The 16304-nt window shown below is 49.0% G+C and overlaps 1 protein-coding gene across 4 annotated transcripts in view; it reads left to right on the top strand.

The window, feature by feature from the left end:
• The window catches only part of LOC138570089 (Krueppel-like factor 8), a 1505457-nt gene that overhangs the window by 1389072 nt on the left and 100081 nt on the right, over positions 1–16304 (top strand). The window contains exon 1 of one of the 4 annotated variants that reach the window (XM_069648683.1): positions 13573–14457. The exons of 2 other annotated variants lie outside the window; for them this stretch is intronic. In XM_069648683.1, coding sequence (XP_069504784.1) covers positions 14329–14457 — 129 coding nt within the window. In that variant the 5' untranslated portion in view covers positions 13573–14328. Of the gene's footprint in view, positions 1–13572; positions 14458–16304 lie in introns of those variants that run through there. One more of the 4 variants, XM_069648685.1, reaches the window with a different exon arrangement.

Raw genomic sequence — 16304 nt, 5'->3', positions numbered from 1 at the left:
TGTTTACCTTACCTGAACCACAACTTCCCTTCCAGCGTGGTGTGGATTCCTGGAACTCTGCATTGACACCACAACCTACTGAACTTTTCCACTGTGCATTTAAGTGACGCTTTCCAGTTCATGCACCATCCCGTGACCGGGTATTACTCCCTTTACTAACCTTCCTGTTTGTTGTTTTATACCTGCCGTTGTTGTTCCTTCCCTTTTGATATCCCATGGGAATTCCACTTCTCAGGTCTGTGTTGTGAATTACAGTCATAAGTAGAATCTTTGTTAGTTAGTACAGATTTCTTACATTTGGGTTTTCTTGTAGGTGCAACACATATCTCTACACCACAACAACCAACCTCTAGGTATTCCCAGAGTTGTCTGATTGTGTTGATTTGATTCCACATTACCACATCATTCCTAATCATTCTGTATTTCCTTTGCAGCATTGGTTTGGCGGTGTGTGTTACTCCCCGGCTCTGTTATGGGATAGACTTCTCTGCTAGTCCTCATCCTATTAGCAGAGGGGTACATTGTGGAAAAGAGCCCCTCTTTTGAGGAAGCCTGAATCTTTGAATTCAGGGGAGCTGGATTCCTGAGGCTGGATTGTACCCATCACGCATTCCCTTCCTTGGTGAGGTCTGCTTACTACGCTCCAATCAAATACCAGAGTTGTAAGTAACAGCCAAGTTGGCTGCTACTGCTACTTGGAAGTGTGTCTTGACTCCGACTCATTATAAATGGTCTTGGAGGGTGTAACAACCAAACATGATGGAAAAGCATACTTATATGCAAAATAATATCTAGCTATCCTACATCTGCCATGTGATTCAGCTACGGGTGCCCTCAGTTTGCTCTGCAGGTGGGATATAGCAATCGGATGGATACTAGGCAATAAGGTACTTGCTTACGCTCTGTGATCTTCAATGTTTAGGGTCGTTACACAATTGAGGCGGCGTTTGATGGGGCAGAGTGGAAATCAGTGAGAGAGATCTTGAGAGTAATGTGAAGGGGTTTTATTGCTAGTGGACAAGAGAAAAAGGTTAACCTTAAATTTAAAGTATGATACTGTCTCCTTAAGTGGTCCAACAAAGTAAGAAAATGTCCGGGTGCCCATCCTACCGCCTGCATTTGAAACAAAAAAGTAATGTGGCAATAGTCTTAAAGTCCGGGGCCAGCAATCCTGGTGGATGGCTGACCTTTGCACTCTCCTCTGCAGTCTTTACACTCATTCCCACCAGTCCCCTTAATGTGACCTTTCCCTGTAAGCCCAGCTGACTAATGCTCACAGGCTGCCCCAGACTTCCTTCCAGGTCCGGGTTACCAGTGTCAGTAGGGCCGTATCTGCTCTGGACAGTCCACCTCGCTGCTGTCATGCTTCTGGTGGGTTACCCTTGATGTCAGAGGGAGGGACTGTTCCCTCTGCTCCTGGGGCTGGATGGTCACTCCCCTTGTGTTCACCTTGTACCTTATTAGCTCCTCTTGCACCCTGGAAGTTTCACTCGTACCTCCTCTAACCCCGTCTAGACTGCCAGGGGTAGGATATATTGCAGGACTGTCCCTCTCGGTCTCTGTTTCTCAGAACTCCTCCTCTGCACATTTTCTTTACATGTTGTGGCCTTCATCTTCCTGACCTCTTTTCCCCAACTGCTGGGGTGCAACTCCCCCTAATCGCAAGTGTCACTCACATTCCCAGCCTCTGTGGTACAACGTTCCCCAAGCCTATGAGTCTCTCATTCCACCCAAGCCCCTAGGGTATACGTTTGCCCTATTGATTCTTGTCTACTCCCCAAGATCTGGGATATTTCGCTCTCTAACCTATAGGTGTATCTCTACTCCTCACTCACCTGGCTCCTACTTTCTTCCACCTCCTCACGCCTCTCAATAATCTAACTTCTCCTTCAGATCCCTTCCTCCTTCCACCCGTTCCCAGTGACCCACTCTCCTCTAGATCTTCTCCTCCTTCTCCCAGCCTCTTCCTCTACCCTGCGGAAGCCACCTCCAAAGGTCTCTCTTCCTCTTCTCAAGAATGCTCCTCCTTCTCATTCTCCCATCTCATTCCAAATTCCCACAACATCTCCTACTGTCTTTGCCTTTTGTGCTTTTCAACTGCTCCCCTGGGGTTGGCCCTCAGTCAGTGGGCTGAAGGTGTGCAGAGGAAGGGGCTAGTTGACATACCTTCAGGTGCGATGTTTCATAGCCATGTGCAACTCTGAATCTGCCCCTCCCCGGCCCCCTGTCTCCAATGATCAAGGCTTTTTCTAGGGGAGGGTTTATCATCTTGGATTTCTAGAATTCGTATAAGCCTGTAGGAAGCACGCCTTGGTAAACAAGCCATTCACACACTCACCTATCCCCTAGTGAAGCCACTGTCTCGGGAGAATAGCTCAGGAGCAACACGCTCACCTTGAAAGCAAGACGCGGAGCAACACATGTTCGATCATCCCCGGGTCCGCACTTAGAAACCTCTGGGTATTAAGCGCTTTATAAATAACCAATTCACATACTTATGATATGATATGGAATTTATAACGCACCTATTGTCTCTGCTCTTTAAAGAGACCATGTTGTCTCGGATGATTCTGTGATAAGTCCCTGCCAGGATCACAGGCGGGGTGTGCTGACCAGTCAAAACGTCCTCATGCTACCCCCAAGCTCTGTATCATGTGGCTAGTGGCGGCAGCCCGCCCCCTGGGTCACCCTATACCTAACTCCTGGAGCGAGGCAGGGCACTTTGCCATTAGGCCGATTGGGCATACTACCTGGACAAGTGTAAACATTACTACTATGTGATTTTAAATAACTCGCCTGCTGATCCAGGCCTTTAAAACCCCGGAAATGAATCCACACAAAGTGTTCTTGCACAGGACTAAATGTCTACTGGGACCTTCAAGCACAACTCCACCAAAACAGAGCTCCTCCGCGGGGCAAGCATATTAAAGTAGCAGTTCTACTATAAGGCAATATCTTTGTGAGGCACCACATAGGTTGATGGATACGTGTTATTTTCTCCATGTTTTATGTTTGTAAATTTGAACCTAGCTAGCCCATCATTACCATTTTATAAAATGCCTATTAAGCACGTTTTACCAATTTGGCACATCATTACAAATGTATATTATACCCAGTCCTCAAATTACCTCATACCCACTAAGCAGATCATTACCAGTTTACATTATGCCAAGTTTGCATATCACAACAGATTTCTAGCATACCTACATAGCATATCAGTGCTAGTGTCTACATAATGCCCAATGTGCACAGACTTTTGAGATCCTATGAGTCACACCATGGATCGTTTCCATTCTGTTCACTCAACACATCATTGCATTGCCCATTTCCAGTATGTTGCGTCTTCTCTCTCCAGTGCCAGAGAGAGGAGGGTGGCCAATACTCGCTATGGCAGTCTAGACCTCTTTGGGCAGCTAGGCTGCCCGCAGCCAATGTCTGCTGTTGGCGTTGCAAGTTGGCTGAGGTAGGCTGAACCTCCAGGCCCAGCCTATGTCTCGCTATGACATTTGGTGGGCGCTGTCTAAACATTCCATATTTTGGCCAGGACATTCTTGTCAGTAGGGTTGTGTTTGCCAGAAGTTGATACAAAGAAAATAGTCTATAATCCCTTTCCAGAATTTGATACAATCTGCTTCTAGCCATAGTGTTAGGGCAGTAGCCAAAATATTGTGTTTTTAATAACGTCTCGGATATTTCTAAAGTTGCAAACATATCAGGAGAATGCATGCATCAAATAATGTCACAAAGGGCACACACACTGCATAAGGTTGCACAGGCTGCATGGCAAATAGGCCATTGACAAAGTTGCAAATATAGAGTGTTGAGAAAATATTTTTAGACCCAATTGATAGTTGTTGAAATTCCATACTTTTACTATGAGAGCCCTTAGGCTTAAAACTAACATTTTCGATTAAAAAATTGAGTATGGTTTGTATTATCCAATCCCGTATTGTTTGAAAAAAGAAGCATGAATCAGACAAAGAACGAGGAATTAGTGTCCGGGTATCTGCAAAACTGATGCCCTGGTTTTATCAGCAAAATCAAAAGTAGACAGCTGGAAGGTTTTGAATAAATCATAACCACGGGCACAGTTCTGGGCAACCCTCCAGACCATCGTTTTTCAGCCTGCAAAGGGATTACAGAAGGGGAAAGACCATATGCTTCATCTGTGGTGTAGATGCACATAGAAAATCCGCCTAATAGCCTATCTGTGGCCTAGTTTGCATTTAGAAGGTTGGCCTAATAGCATATTGGTGGTATAGTTGCACATAGAAGTCTTCCTAATAGCATATCTATGGTGTAATTGCATTTAGAAGGTTGGCCTAATAGCATATCAGTGGTATAGTTGCACATAGAAGTCTGCCTAATAGCATATCCATGGCGTAGATGCACATAGAAAATCCGCCTAATAGCATATCTGTGATCGAATCTGCACTTAGAAAGTCCTCCTAATAGCATATCCGTGGTCTAGTTGCATTTAGAAAATCTGCCTAATATCATATCTGTGGTCTAGTCTGCATTTAGAAAATCCGCCTAATAGCATATTCTGTGGTATAATTGCACTCAGAAAATCTCCCTAATACCATATCTGTGGCCTAGTTTGCAGTCAGAAAGTCTGCCTAATAACATATTTGTGGTGTAATTACACTTACAAAATCCGCCTAATAGCATATCTGTAGTGCATCTAGTCTGCCTAATAACATATCTGAGGTCTAGTCTGCACTTGAAAAGTCCACCTAATAGCATATCTGTGGTCTATTTTGCATTTAGAAAGTCCACCTAATAGCATATCTGTGGTGAAGTTGCATTTAGAAAATCTGCCTAATAGCATATCTGTGTGCTAGTTACATTCTGAATCTATAAACAGAAACTATGAACTAGTTGAATTTACAAACGGTGAATAATCCCACCCCGTGGTATAGTTGAATTGAGAAACTGTGAGGAATCTGACCCTAAGATATAGTGAATTTAGAAACTGTGAATAATCTTACCCTATGGTACAGTTTAACTTAGAAAGCGTGAATAATCGCTGTGGTAAACCCATCCATCTAGTTAATCATAGAGAGTGTGTACAACTATCATCCGGTGGTATAGTTGAAGAGGGAAGGTCTGAACGAATTCATGCATCGCCAACTAAAACACAGTTCAAACTAATCCAAACCATGAGTCTACCGAACCCACCAAAGTCTGCCAAAAATAACCCCCTCACGCTTGCCTCCCTTCCCGTCCGGCCTACCACCCATCCCTCCCTTCCCCTAGCCATCCTGCCCTCCACCAAATCCCGTACCCAACCCCTATCCAAACACTAAGCCAGAGGGGCACGTTGGCGAGCCAACCATCCTAGGACCACTGCCCCTCCCATACCCCCACCCACCAGCCTACTATCATCAAACCCGCTCCGCCGACTAACGGCCTGCCTAGCCTCCCAAGCATACCCAGCCCCGCATCTATCCACCCTCACTCCCCTTATCAACTCCCACCATCATCCCCCTCTGACCCCACTCCTACCCATCCCTAAAAATCGCACGCCTCACCCTAGCAAGAACAGTAGCCGCTTCCCTTTCCCCCTCTCACCCCCCACCCTCTCTCACACACCAACCGCAACAAAAACACTGAAGAGAAAACTTACTTGGTCCCCCTCAATCTCTCAGTACTCATCGCCACTCCTGTCTCACCCCTACTCCTCTTCCTCCCAATCACCACCACCCTCCCCCCTGCCTCACACTACCTGAAACCCCTCTCCCTTGAATTCTCACCGACCACAACTGAACCTCCTAACCCCCGACGCACCACCTTCAAATCCTCCGACCCAAATCCAATCAACTCCCCACACCAGTCCGACCCCTCCCCCCCAAAACCACCACCTCAACTGCCCGCCCACTCTTCCCATCGACCACCAAACAACTCCACCCTCTCCCTCCCCATTTTCCACCATATCCCCTCCCACCGCCCACCTCTGCAACTCCCTCACCCTCCTACACCGAAGTAAATTGCATCCTTTTCAATTCCCGATCTGTAGCAAAAAACAGACTCGGCATCTATGACCTCCTCGCCTCTCACAAACCCGACTTAACCTTTATCACGGGAACCCTCCAACTAAACCATCCCATCCTCACCCTTCTAGGAGATTTCAACATTTGGCTTGACATCCCCACCAACCCTATAACCCACTCTCTGGTTGACGGCCTAGACGCGATTAACCTCCATACCCACCTACCTACATACCCTCACTATAAAGGACACACACTTGATGCATTCTTTATCTCCCACAACCTGATACATATAAACCCCCACCACCCCTATCATCTGGTCCGATCACTTCATTGTTTCTTTTGCCATTCGCTCACCCAACCCGCTCCCCATACCTGAACCAGAACCTCCCAATCTACACAAATGCTGCAAGAAACTAAAAATCATTCCCGACCTAGCCTATGCTCTCCTTCAATCTCTTGCCCCTACCAGCCTACCTAACGAACGCCTAACCTCTGACGCCTTTGACTCATGGCTAAACACCTCACTAATCACACTCACCCCCTCTTGCAAATTGTCAGCTCGCCATGGCGGTTTCCTAGATGGTTCACACCAGAACTGAAGACCACTAAACGACTATACAAATCCCTGGAACGCACATGGCGGAAAGACAAAACAGCCATTAGCATATCCACCATAGCCCGGCACCATCGCCACTACAAGGCCGAAATCCGGAAAGCCAAAAAAGTCCACTACAACTCCCGAATCCTAAACTGTAAAAACCCCAGCAAAGAACTCCACAAAATCATCGCCAAATTCACCAAACCATCATGTACCACCACCCCCTCTCATTCTCTGTGCGATTCACTCTCTCTACACTTTTACACCACAGCTCTCGAAAGAACAAACTCTCTAACCAACAAGCTAGCTCTCTTACACCCACCATGCAATCCACCCAACCTACCTGCATCCCACCGCCTGCAACCGCTACCCAACCGACTTTCGACTCCTTCATTCCAATATCAACTGACCAATTTCTCAAACTTCTCTCTGCCCGCTAACCATCTGACTCCCCGCTGGACGCCTGCCCAGCCATGACCCTCAAAGAAATATTTGCATATACCTGCGCAGGAGAACATGCAAGAACCATCATAAACGACTCCCTCTCCTCTGGAATTTTTCCTGACACCTTCAAAACCGTTTATGTCAAGCCTCATCTAAAAAAAACCTCCCTCGACCCTCTTGAGTATAAAAACTACTGCTGCATCTCAAACACCACGTTCCTTGCAAAAAATCATTGACCGAACCGCTTACTCCCAACTAAATGCGTTTGTCTAAGCCAACAATCTCCTAGACCCCGGCCAATCTGGTTTCAGAGCCCGACACGGAACCGAAACCAGCCTAACCTCAGTGTGGGATGACCTTAAAAACACTGCTGATTCTGCGTGATGTGCCGCGCTAATCCTACTTGACCTATCAGCCGCCTTCGACACTATCAACCACTCAATCCTCCTTGACCGCCTCCACTCCCTAGGAATCCGAGGAAACGCTCTCAAATGGATAGCATCCTTCCTTGACAATAGGGACCAAATAACCCTACTCTACACCTATGCTTCCCACGCCCGACCAGTCAACACACGAGTTCCACAAGGAGCATGCCTATTGGCCCTCCTGTTTAACCTCTGTATGTCCACCCTCCCACAAATAATCTGATCGCACAATATCCTCCGTTACAACTACGCTGATGATACACAACTAATCCTAAAACTCCTGAATTCAAAACCCAACTGCCAACCCGACCTCGCTTCCTGCCTCCTCAACATAGATCACTGGATGACCACAAACCACCTCTTGCTAAACCCGTCAAAAACTGAAATGATGATATGTAGGAACACTGAAATTCTTTGCACCCGCTTCCCTGGCCATCTGCCATGGGCAACGCACTGACCCCCTCAAATTCAGTAAAAAACCTTGGATGCACCCTAGACTCAGACCTAACTCTCTTGCTCCAAGTCAACAACGTCTCCAAGTCCTGCCACTACCACCTTAAAACTCTTAGGCGCATTTTTCCATACCTCTCCTTTCCCAACAGACTCTCCGCGGTACAATCAATTGTTTTGTCAAGACTGGACTATGCTAACCCCGTCTACCTCGGAATCCATGCATACCAACTGACTAAACTACAAAGAGCACAAAAGCTGCAGCCAAACTGCTACTAGCACTTGGCCCAAGAGATCATACCACCCCAGCACTCAAAACTCTGCACTGGCTTCCGGTTGCCCGAAGGGTGACCTTCAAAACCTTATGCATCTCACCGAGCAATGCATAAAACCGGACCTCAATATCTTCAAGACAAACTAAAACCCTACCATCCTCCACGCACTCTAAGATCAAGCTCTGCCGGCCTCCTAGTCATACCAAAAACCAACTCAATCAGGTTAGGTGGATCATCATTCTCAGCCCAGGCTCCCACTCTGTGGAACACACTTCCACCCCACATCCGACTCACTGAGGACCTAATGGCTTTCCGCAAATTACTGAAATCATGGCTCTTCCCCTAGAATCGACTCTTAACTCAAACTGGACAACAGCAATCAATGACCTTAGCCCAAAGCAGCTTTATCATAAATAGATATCCAGCATCATGATCCGAGCAAGAAATTGAAAACTAATGACCGCTAATGTAAATTAAAACAGATAAACTGAATAGAACAAGTTAGGTAGATGAAAGTAGTGAAGTGGATGAAAGGAATAAACTCGATGAAAGCAGTAGAGTGGATGAAATTAACGAAATGGATGAAATGATCCGAGCGAGAAATCAAAAACGAATGACCGCTAATGTAAATTAAAACATAGATGGCATGGTATGACAGAGTGCATGGAATGAACGGAACAAATGGAATAGATTAATCAAGTGCATGACGTGGATGAAGTGCATGGGACGGATGGAGTGCATGGGATGGATGGAGTAAGGGTGACGGGTGACGTGGTAGAACGGATGAAATTAGTAGAGCGGATGTAGAGTCTGGAGCGAACACAGAGTGTGGAGCGGACGTAGAGTGTGGAGCGGGTGGAACGAATGGAGAGTGTAAGTATGGAGCGGACTGAACAGATGTTGAGTGTGGACAGTGTAGAACGGATGAAGTGTGTAGAACGGATGAAGTGTGTGGAGCGGATGAAGTGTGTGGGAAAAAAAGAAAGGAACAGACGAAGTGTGCTGAGCGGTCGGAATGGACGAAGTGTGTCGTGCAGATGCAACGGACGAAGTGTGTCGAGCGGGTGGTACGGGAGAAACATGTCGAGTATGTTGAGCGGATGATGAGTGTAGAATGGACGAAGAGTGCAGAATGGACGAAGAGTGTTGAACAGACAAAGAATGTAGAACTGACAAAGAGTGTTGAACGGACGAAGAGTGTGGAACGGACGAAGAGTGTGGAACGGACGAAGAGTGTGGAACGGACGAAGAGTGTGGAATGGATGAAATGTATGGAGCGTATGGAACAGACAAAGTGTGTAGCATATTGAACGGACGAAGTGTCTGTAGCGGATGGAACGAATGAAATGTGTGGAGCCGATGGAATGGATGAAGAGTGTGGAGCGGATGAAGAGTGTGGAGCGGATGGAACGGATGAAGAGTGTGGAGCGGATGGAACAGATGAAGTGTGTGTGCTGCTGAAGTGTGTGGAGTGGATGAAGTGTGTGGAATGGAAGGAACGGATGAAGTATGTGGAGCGGAACGCATGAAATGTGTGGAGCAGATGAAGAGCGTGGAGCGGATGAAGAGCGTGGAACGGATGAAGAGTGTGGAGAGGATGAAGAGCATGGAGCCGATGGAATGCATGAAATGTGTGGAGCGGATGGAATGGATGAAGAGTGTGGAGCGGATGAAGAGTGTGGAGCGGGTGGAACGGATGAAATGTGTGGAGTATGTGGAGCGGATGAAGAGTGTAGAAAGGACGAAGAGTGTGGTACGGATGAAGAGTGTGGAGCAGATGGAGCGGATGAAGAGTGTGGAGCGGATAGCGGCGAAGAGTGTGGAGCGGCAGGTGGGTGGAACGGAAGAAGTATGTGGATGAAATGGGTGAAGTGGATGGAACGAGTGAAGTATGTGGATGGAACGGGTGAAGTGGATGAAACAAAAGAAGTATGTGGATGAAACAGGTGAAGTATGTGGATGAAACAGGTGAAGTGAGTAGAACGGATGAAGTATTTGGATAGAAAGGATGAAATGGGTGGAACGGGTGAAGTGGGTGGAACCAGTGAAGTGTGTGGAACCGGTGAAGTGGGTGGAACGGGTGAAGTGGGTGGATGGTGTGAAGTGAGTGGAACGGAAGAAGTATGTGGATGAAACGGACAAAGTAGGTGGATGAACGGATGACGTATGAGGATGGAACAGGTAAAATTGGGTGTATGAAACGGATTAAGGAGGTGGATGGACGATGCATAGAGAACGGATAACATGGAAATGAGCAGACCGGATGATGAAGGGATAACATGTATAGATTGGACGAAGTGCATTGATTAGAAGGAATACATAGATCTGATCGAGTTGATAGTATGCTTAGAACTGAGCGAGTACATACAACGGATGGAATGCACGGAACAGATAGAGGGCACGAAGTGGACACTTGCACAAATGATTCGAGAGCATGGAACCATCTGAAGTGCATAAAACGACCGAAGTACATAGAATGGTTGGAGCGCATAGAATGGTTGGAGTGCATAAAAAGGAGTGAACGGAATGGTTTGGAGTGCATAGAACGTTTTTGGAGTGCATGGAACATTTTTGGAGTGCATGGAACGGTTGGAGTGTGCTCGATCTCAAGCACCTATGGTAAACCACCATATCACATCTCCACGCTTACTCTCTTCTTTACACCACCACTCATCTAGAACACAGCGATATATGACACCATTTGGTATAGCTGTTCTCATACCATCACTTGCCTCATACTCCCATCATCCTAACTAAACACTGCTGGTTACGCACCCTCCAGCCTAGGCGTTCTCCTCAGGCTTAACGCAGCCAGAATCGGTCTGGATAACAACCTGCCAGAATCAACACATATTCTTCATCTCTCAACCACCACACCTACCGCTAAGAAGCATCTATCACAGGAATGCAACACCTGCTGCACACATATCCGGTGCTCACACGCACCTTATGACTATCTCTCTACTGACGTGAACTTCGGTTCCAGAGGGCATTCAACCTACCAGCGCCTTGAGATCATACCAATGGTACATAAGGCGCTATATAAATATAACATAACATAACCCAAGCGATTTAGGCTTGGTCCACTCCCACCCCATATGGGGCAGTCCAGCCCAAACTGCTAGGTCACATCCCTTTTTCTGCACGAAACCACAAGCATCCCCAAAAATGTTTCATCCTTGTTGGCCTCATCAGTGAGGAGTAGCTTGGGTCTCTAGGCCCAGCAGGCCCGGGACCCACATCTGGGCATACCTGTCCCACTCGAGGGAGTCTGGGGGGTGGGTGGGGGGGGCTGAAGCAAAAAAACAAAAGTCAACGGCTGGAAAGTTTTGAATAGATCATAACCACGGGCATAGCATGAGCTCTGGGGTGGTTCGATGAGGCCCAGAGGGTTAAAGGCTCACTTCAGAGACCAGGGTCCAACCTGAAGCCTTTAGGTGGATCCCAGCAGACAGAGGCCTTGCTGGGGGGGCTCTAGGGGACTATAGCTCTGTGTCTTTTGGTTGTAACCCCGGATAGAAGCTCAGGGGTTACAATCAAAAGGGTAGCGAGTCCCGCCAGTCCCGACATTAGCTTAGCTCCAGATCTTTTACAAACCTAGCAACACCCCTGCCAGCAGAGCTCATCCCTCTTCCATTGGGGTATGACTAGCCCCTCTTACAGTGCATAAAAGCGTGCAGGGGCTTGGGCTGGAAACACCATATAAACACATGATATCTTCATCATTGTGGCACTTTTGTGGTTTTAGCATTCGGGTTTGGGGACAGTTCTGTTTGGCGTGGTTGTTCTGACGTCGCCAGTTCTCTGCTTTTCACACTTCTGTGTTGCCACCTGTTTGCCTTCTCTTATTCTCCTTCTCGAGTCCCCGCCCTGGTGCAAGCATGTCGTCATACAGGCCGCAGGCGGCTTCTACTCCGCTGTTTTGGTTCTTTTTCCATTTTTGACATGTTTAATTTGTGAAGTAAGTATCTTTGCGGCTGGGGGTGCAGGTGCGTACCAAACCTTCCAATTGAGGTCATGACCTGCAACTGAACACAAAGGGCGACAGTACAGCACACATCAGAGAAGCAAGAGGAGCGCCGAGGTGCATTTAGAAGAACGCGTGCAACAGTGCATGTAATTCACAAGTTTGAACTCAGCCTTTCATTCTTGTCGGGTTGACAAAAGACGAAATGTGTGCCATTTATTAAGCGTTGGTGGCTTCGTGGTGATCGCGCTAGTTTTCATAGGACGGTACTTGTTACAGCGGAAATGAGCCCACGGGCTGTTTCGCCACTTCCATAGCCCAGTGGCATTGCAGCACTACAGGGAAGCTGGGTGGCCACCGTAGCCTGGTGCAGTAGTCCACAGCTGGCTGCAGGCGTGGCTGTGCTGGACTGTCCACGTGGTGACCCGCTCTTGGCTCCGTTTTCAGTCGCCATACACATCTGCCCACCGCCCCCTCTAGTTAACTCATTGTTCTCGCCATCTTTTCGCCCTACTCATCCACCCATCTCGCCCTCCTCTCCATTCCGCCGCCTATCGGGTTTATTTCTCGTCTTCCCGTTTCTCCTCATCTCTCGCCTTTACCCATATTACGCTACTCTCCTCCCCTCCATGTACCCACCACTTTATCCTCATTCACTGCCTGCCCCTTCTCTTGTACCCCCCAACCCTCGCCCCCACTGCTCTCTCACCCCCTATCCCCATTTTCTCCCCACCTGCCCCTGGTTCTCCCATGCATGTTCATCCCCTGGACTTCGTACTCGCTCCTGTCTGCCGCCACCTCTCCCCTCTCTCTGGTCTTTTCACGTCCCCCAATACGTCTACCCGTATCACACACCTCGCCTCACTCCCGCGGCCTTCTCGCGTAGTGCTGGCCTCCGCATCCGACTCTCCACCAGCACAGCCATACCATGGAAGGTATTTAATTGGCCTGATAAGTTAGGTGCACACGTATTGCCTAAATACATGCACAGGAGGCATGCAATGTTGCGTTGCCTGCAGGAATCGGCACTTTGGTTTGCAGCTTCGCTACACGGTGCTTTACGCACTCTCTACTTTCACGCCATACATATAGCCATAGTTTGCTATTCTCACTACCCCTTACTCTCAGCATCCCCCCACCCCCACACAAACTCCTTTCCTTATCACCCACCCCCCTGCAGCCCTTCTATGCCACCTCTCCCCCTCCCCATATCTCCCTCCTTCTTCCCTAGCCTTTGTCTGGACATTTCTCCCACCACGCTCTTCCAATCTCACCTCCCTCCCATGCTCGCCACTCCCCCTGCCCCTCCCTGTCCCTGCTGGTGTCACTAACGGTTGCCATGGAGAAGACGGTGCCTTGCCCATTACAAGCATCTCTGCCCCGCCCGGATCTGTGAACTAGAGACCGCCCCTTCGCCCCACCCGCCACACCTCCCAAATCCTCCCCGCCACACCCCATCCCCCACCATTACAATGCGGCCCGTAGCACCCCCTGGCACGAGAGAGCCCGGGCAAAGGGAGGCGCCTGGCACCTGGAGACCTGTCAGCATCCCCGGCCCCTCCCTGCTGCAGCAGCGGGGCCCCACCCCCTCCCTGATCACTCCGCTGATGCGGCACTCTGCACTGCCCCTTTTAGGAGCCCCACCCTAGGGTCGGGTCAGGGTGGAGCCGCCAGTCGGTCTATTGACACCTCGGAGAGGCAGGCAGGCAGGCAGGCAGCAGGAAGAGGCATTGCCGTATCCAGCCAGGGAGCAGAGCAGAGGAGAGGGGCCCAGCACCGGAGACGAGAGGTGCCATCGCCGCAGCCCTGGCACGGATGCCGGATACCCTAGTGGCCAGGGATAGATGAGAGACTTCTAAACGCTCATGTGACTTTTACCATACCTCCGTATACATTGCGAGTTCCCATAGGTGGCAAAGCTTGCTATCGCCTAGCTTCTTCTAACCCCACCTTCTCGCCCTGCCCATTTGGGGGTATTTTGAGATCCAGGCGGGGGTGTTGCTGGAAGGAGGAAGGCTAAGCCCCGCCGCCCCTGGAGGTATGGACTCGGGTGCCCCTCAGCGCCCCTTTCTGTGTTCCATGTGAGCGCTGACCCGCGCCTCCTCCCGGCTGGACATCGGGCTCTGTGCTGGTGACGGGCGGGGAAGCCAGGGCGGCCCGCGGTCTCGCCCCTAGCATGCTCACCATCGATGGGATGAACGCCGTCTACTTCGGAAGAAAGTTGCAGGAGGCCGGATGGGGGGTAAGTGACGGAAGTCTCGCTTCCCTCCCTCGTAGCACACAAGCCTTTTATGGTCGAGGCGGGGTAAGTGCTAATGCGAAGTACTTGTGTGTGTTTGTCTGCGGTGCATGCTTTCCACAGGCGCTAGAGATTTCACAATGATACGTGTAACACGCGTGTGAACTAAGTTTCCCAAGATCACACGATGCGGTCAAGTAGGGAAGCCGAGATTAATGAACATCATGTCTCCTGGGTCTACCGTTGACATTTCTTGCCAATGCTTCTATTAAAACTTATCATGTCCGCAATTTGTTTTGAAAATGTTTCTACAGTGTATGTCTGTCTCCCTGACCCCTTCTATTCTTGCTGTAGTACGCTTCCCATATCATTGTTATATAGCCTAGCGTGATAGTTTAATGTGCAGTGAATGATTAACCCCAGGTTTACCAAGCATTGGGTTGCGTAACAACCGATGGCATTCCTTTTGTCAATATAGCGCTGCCTCCTTGCGGCTTCGCAGCACTCCGAGTAACTGGGCTACGAGGTTAAAAGGATGCGTAGGCCTGTGGCGTGCAGGTGGCTCCCACATCTCTGTAGCAGATGCATTGACCCACGCAGCTAAATGGCCGAGGTCATGGCCCATGGCCGCGTCGAGGGTGGCGCTTAGCAGTTAAGCACCGTAATGAGTAGTGTGAAGACCCACACCCCATGGGCGTTCGTTGTGTTCATAACACGCAGCATAGCTTTCCGGAGGCGAGGGAAGAACACACAGGCCGGTCTCCAGCCTTATTTTCCTGTTACATAATTTACATTTGTCTTAAGTTTTGCTTCGAAGGAAGGGCTCTCGTCATTGTTTTAATGAATACGTCAGGCTCTGGTGTTTTAGAGCGCTGAAGTATTTTTGGGAAGGCGTGTCTGTGTGATACCTCTCCACCACACCGAAACCATGCCTATATATTTGGGGAATTTTGCCACAGGCGAGGTCACCAGATCCGAAAATGAGGGCGTGTCGGGCGGGGCTTGCACTTTACTCTGCCCGGCAAGGTTACTTCTTCCAGTCAGCAGGGCCTGACTGCACGCTCTGCCTCCTGCTGTCTTCCCGCCTTCCAGCACGCAACGTGCCCCTCCTCCCCCCACAGGATGCACTGCATTTCTCTGTGATTGGCTGAACTGTCGACCGTGGCACCAGGAGGCGCGGGTTCTAATCCCGGCTCTGCCACTTGGCGGCGCGTCACCCTGTGCACGGTCCTATTGTTTGTCTCCACTCGCCTGCTTTCCCGCTCGGCCGCCGATTACAAAAGTGCAAGTGCACACTTCATGTCTTTCGATTACTTCTGCGCTGCGTCGTTTTCATCTGTGCCCAGATCACCTTCTTATTTCCTCCCTTTATTCCAGATGTGGGTATTGGGTGAAAAACGGCACGCGCGTGCATGTCCACGATACCCAGGTATTAGCCATGTTGCGTCATTTTGGGTGATTGATGGCCGGACATGTAAAATATAAGCATTTTTGGTACAGAACGCCACATGTTTCTGTCATTGCAGGTAATGGTGTTTTCATTGGTTTAGTCCCATGGGAATGCCATTTAGGGGTGGTCCCGACATTTAGGCGTCTCTTAACACATTTTTATAGACGATAGGAAAGCTTAACCTTCATGTCAGTTGGTCATTTCTAGTAATCTCCCTGCCGCAAGGTCTACGGTATGTTAGTGCCAGCATTTCACGTGGGGCCAGTCCGCATACATTCGAGTCCAGCGGCAGTACCGACTCAGCCTTTCATCCTTCCAATAAATGGAGTACCTTTCATTTGAGTAAACAACACGTTATGAAAGCACCTTGAAGCGCTAGGATTTAGGCATGAAGCGAAATATAACACGGGTAAGTGGCTCAGCGAAATTAGTGACACTTTGATTATTCGTGCCACAGAATGCC

The sequence above is a fragment of the Ambystoma mexicanum genome, chromosome 2q, assembly GCF_040938575.1.
Source record: "Ambystoma mexicanum isolate Mex_15411 chromosome 2q, UKY_AmexF1_1, whole genome shotgun sequence".
In the NCBI taxonomy this organism is placed as follows: domain Eukaryota; kingdom Metazoa; phylum Chordata; class Amphibia; order Caudata; family Ambystomatidae; genus Ambystoma; species Ambystoma mexicanum.
The sequence above is the reverse complement of the archived record's forward strand: the minus strand, read 5'-3'. Positions and strand labels throughout refer to the sequence as shown.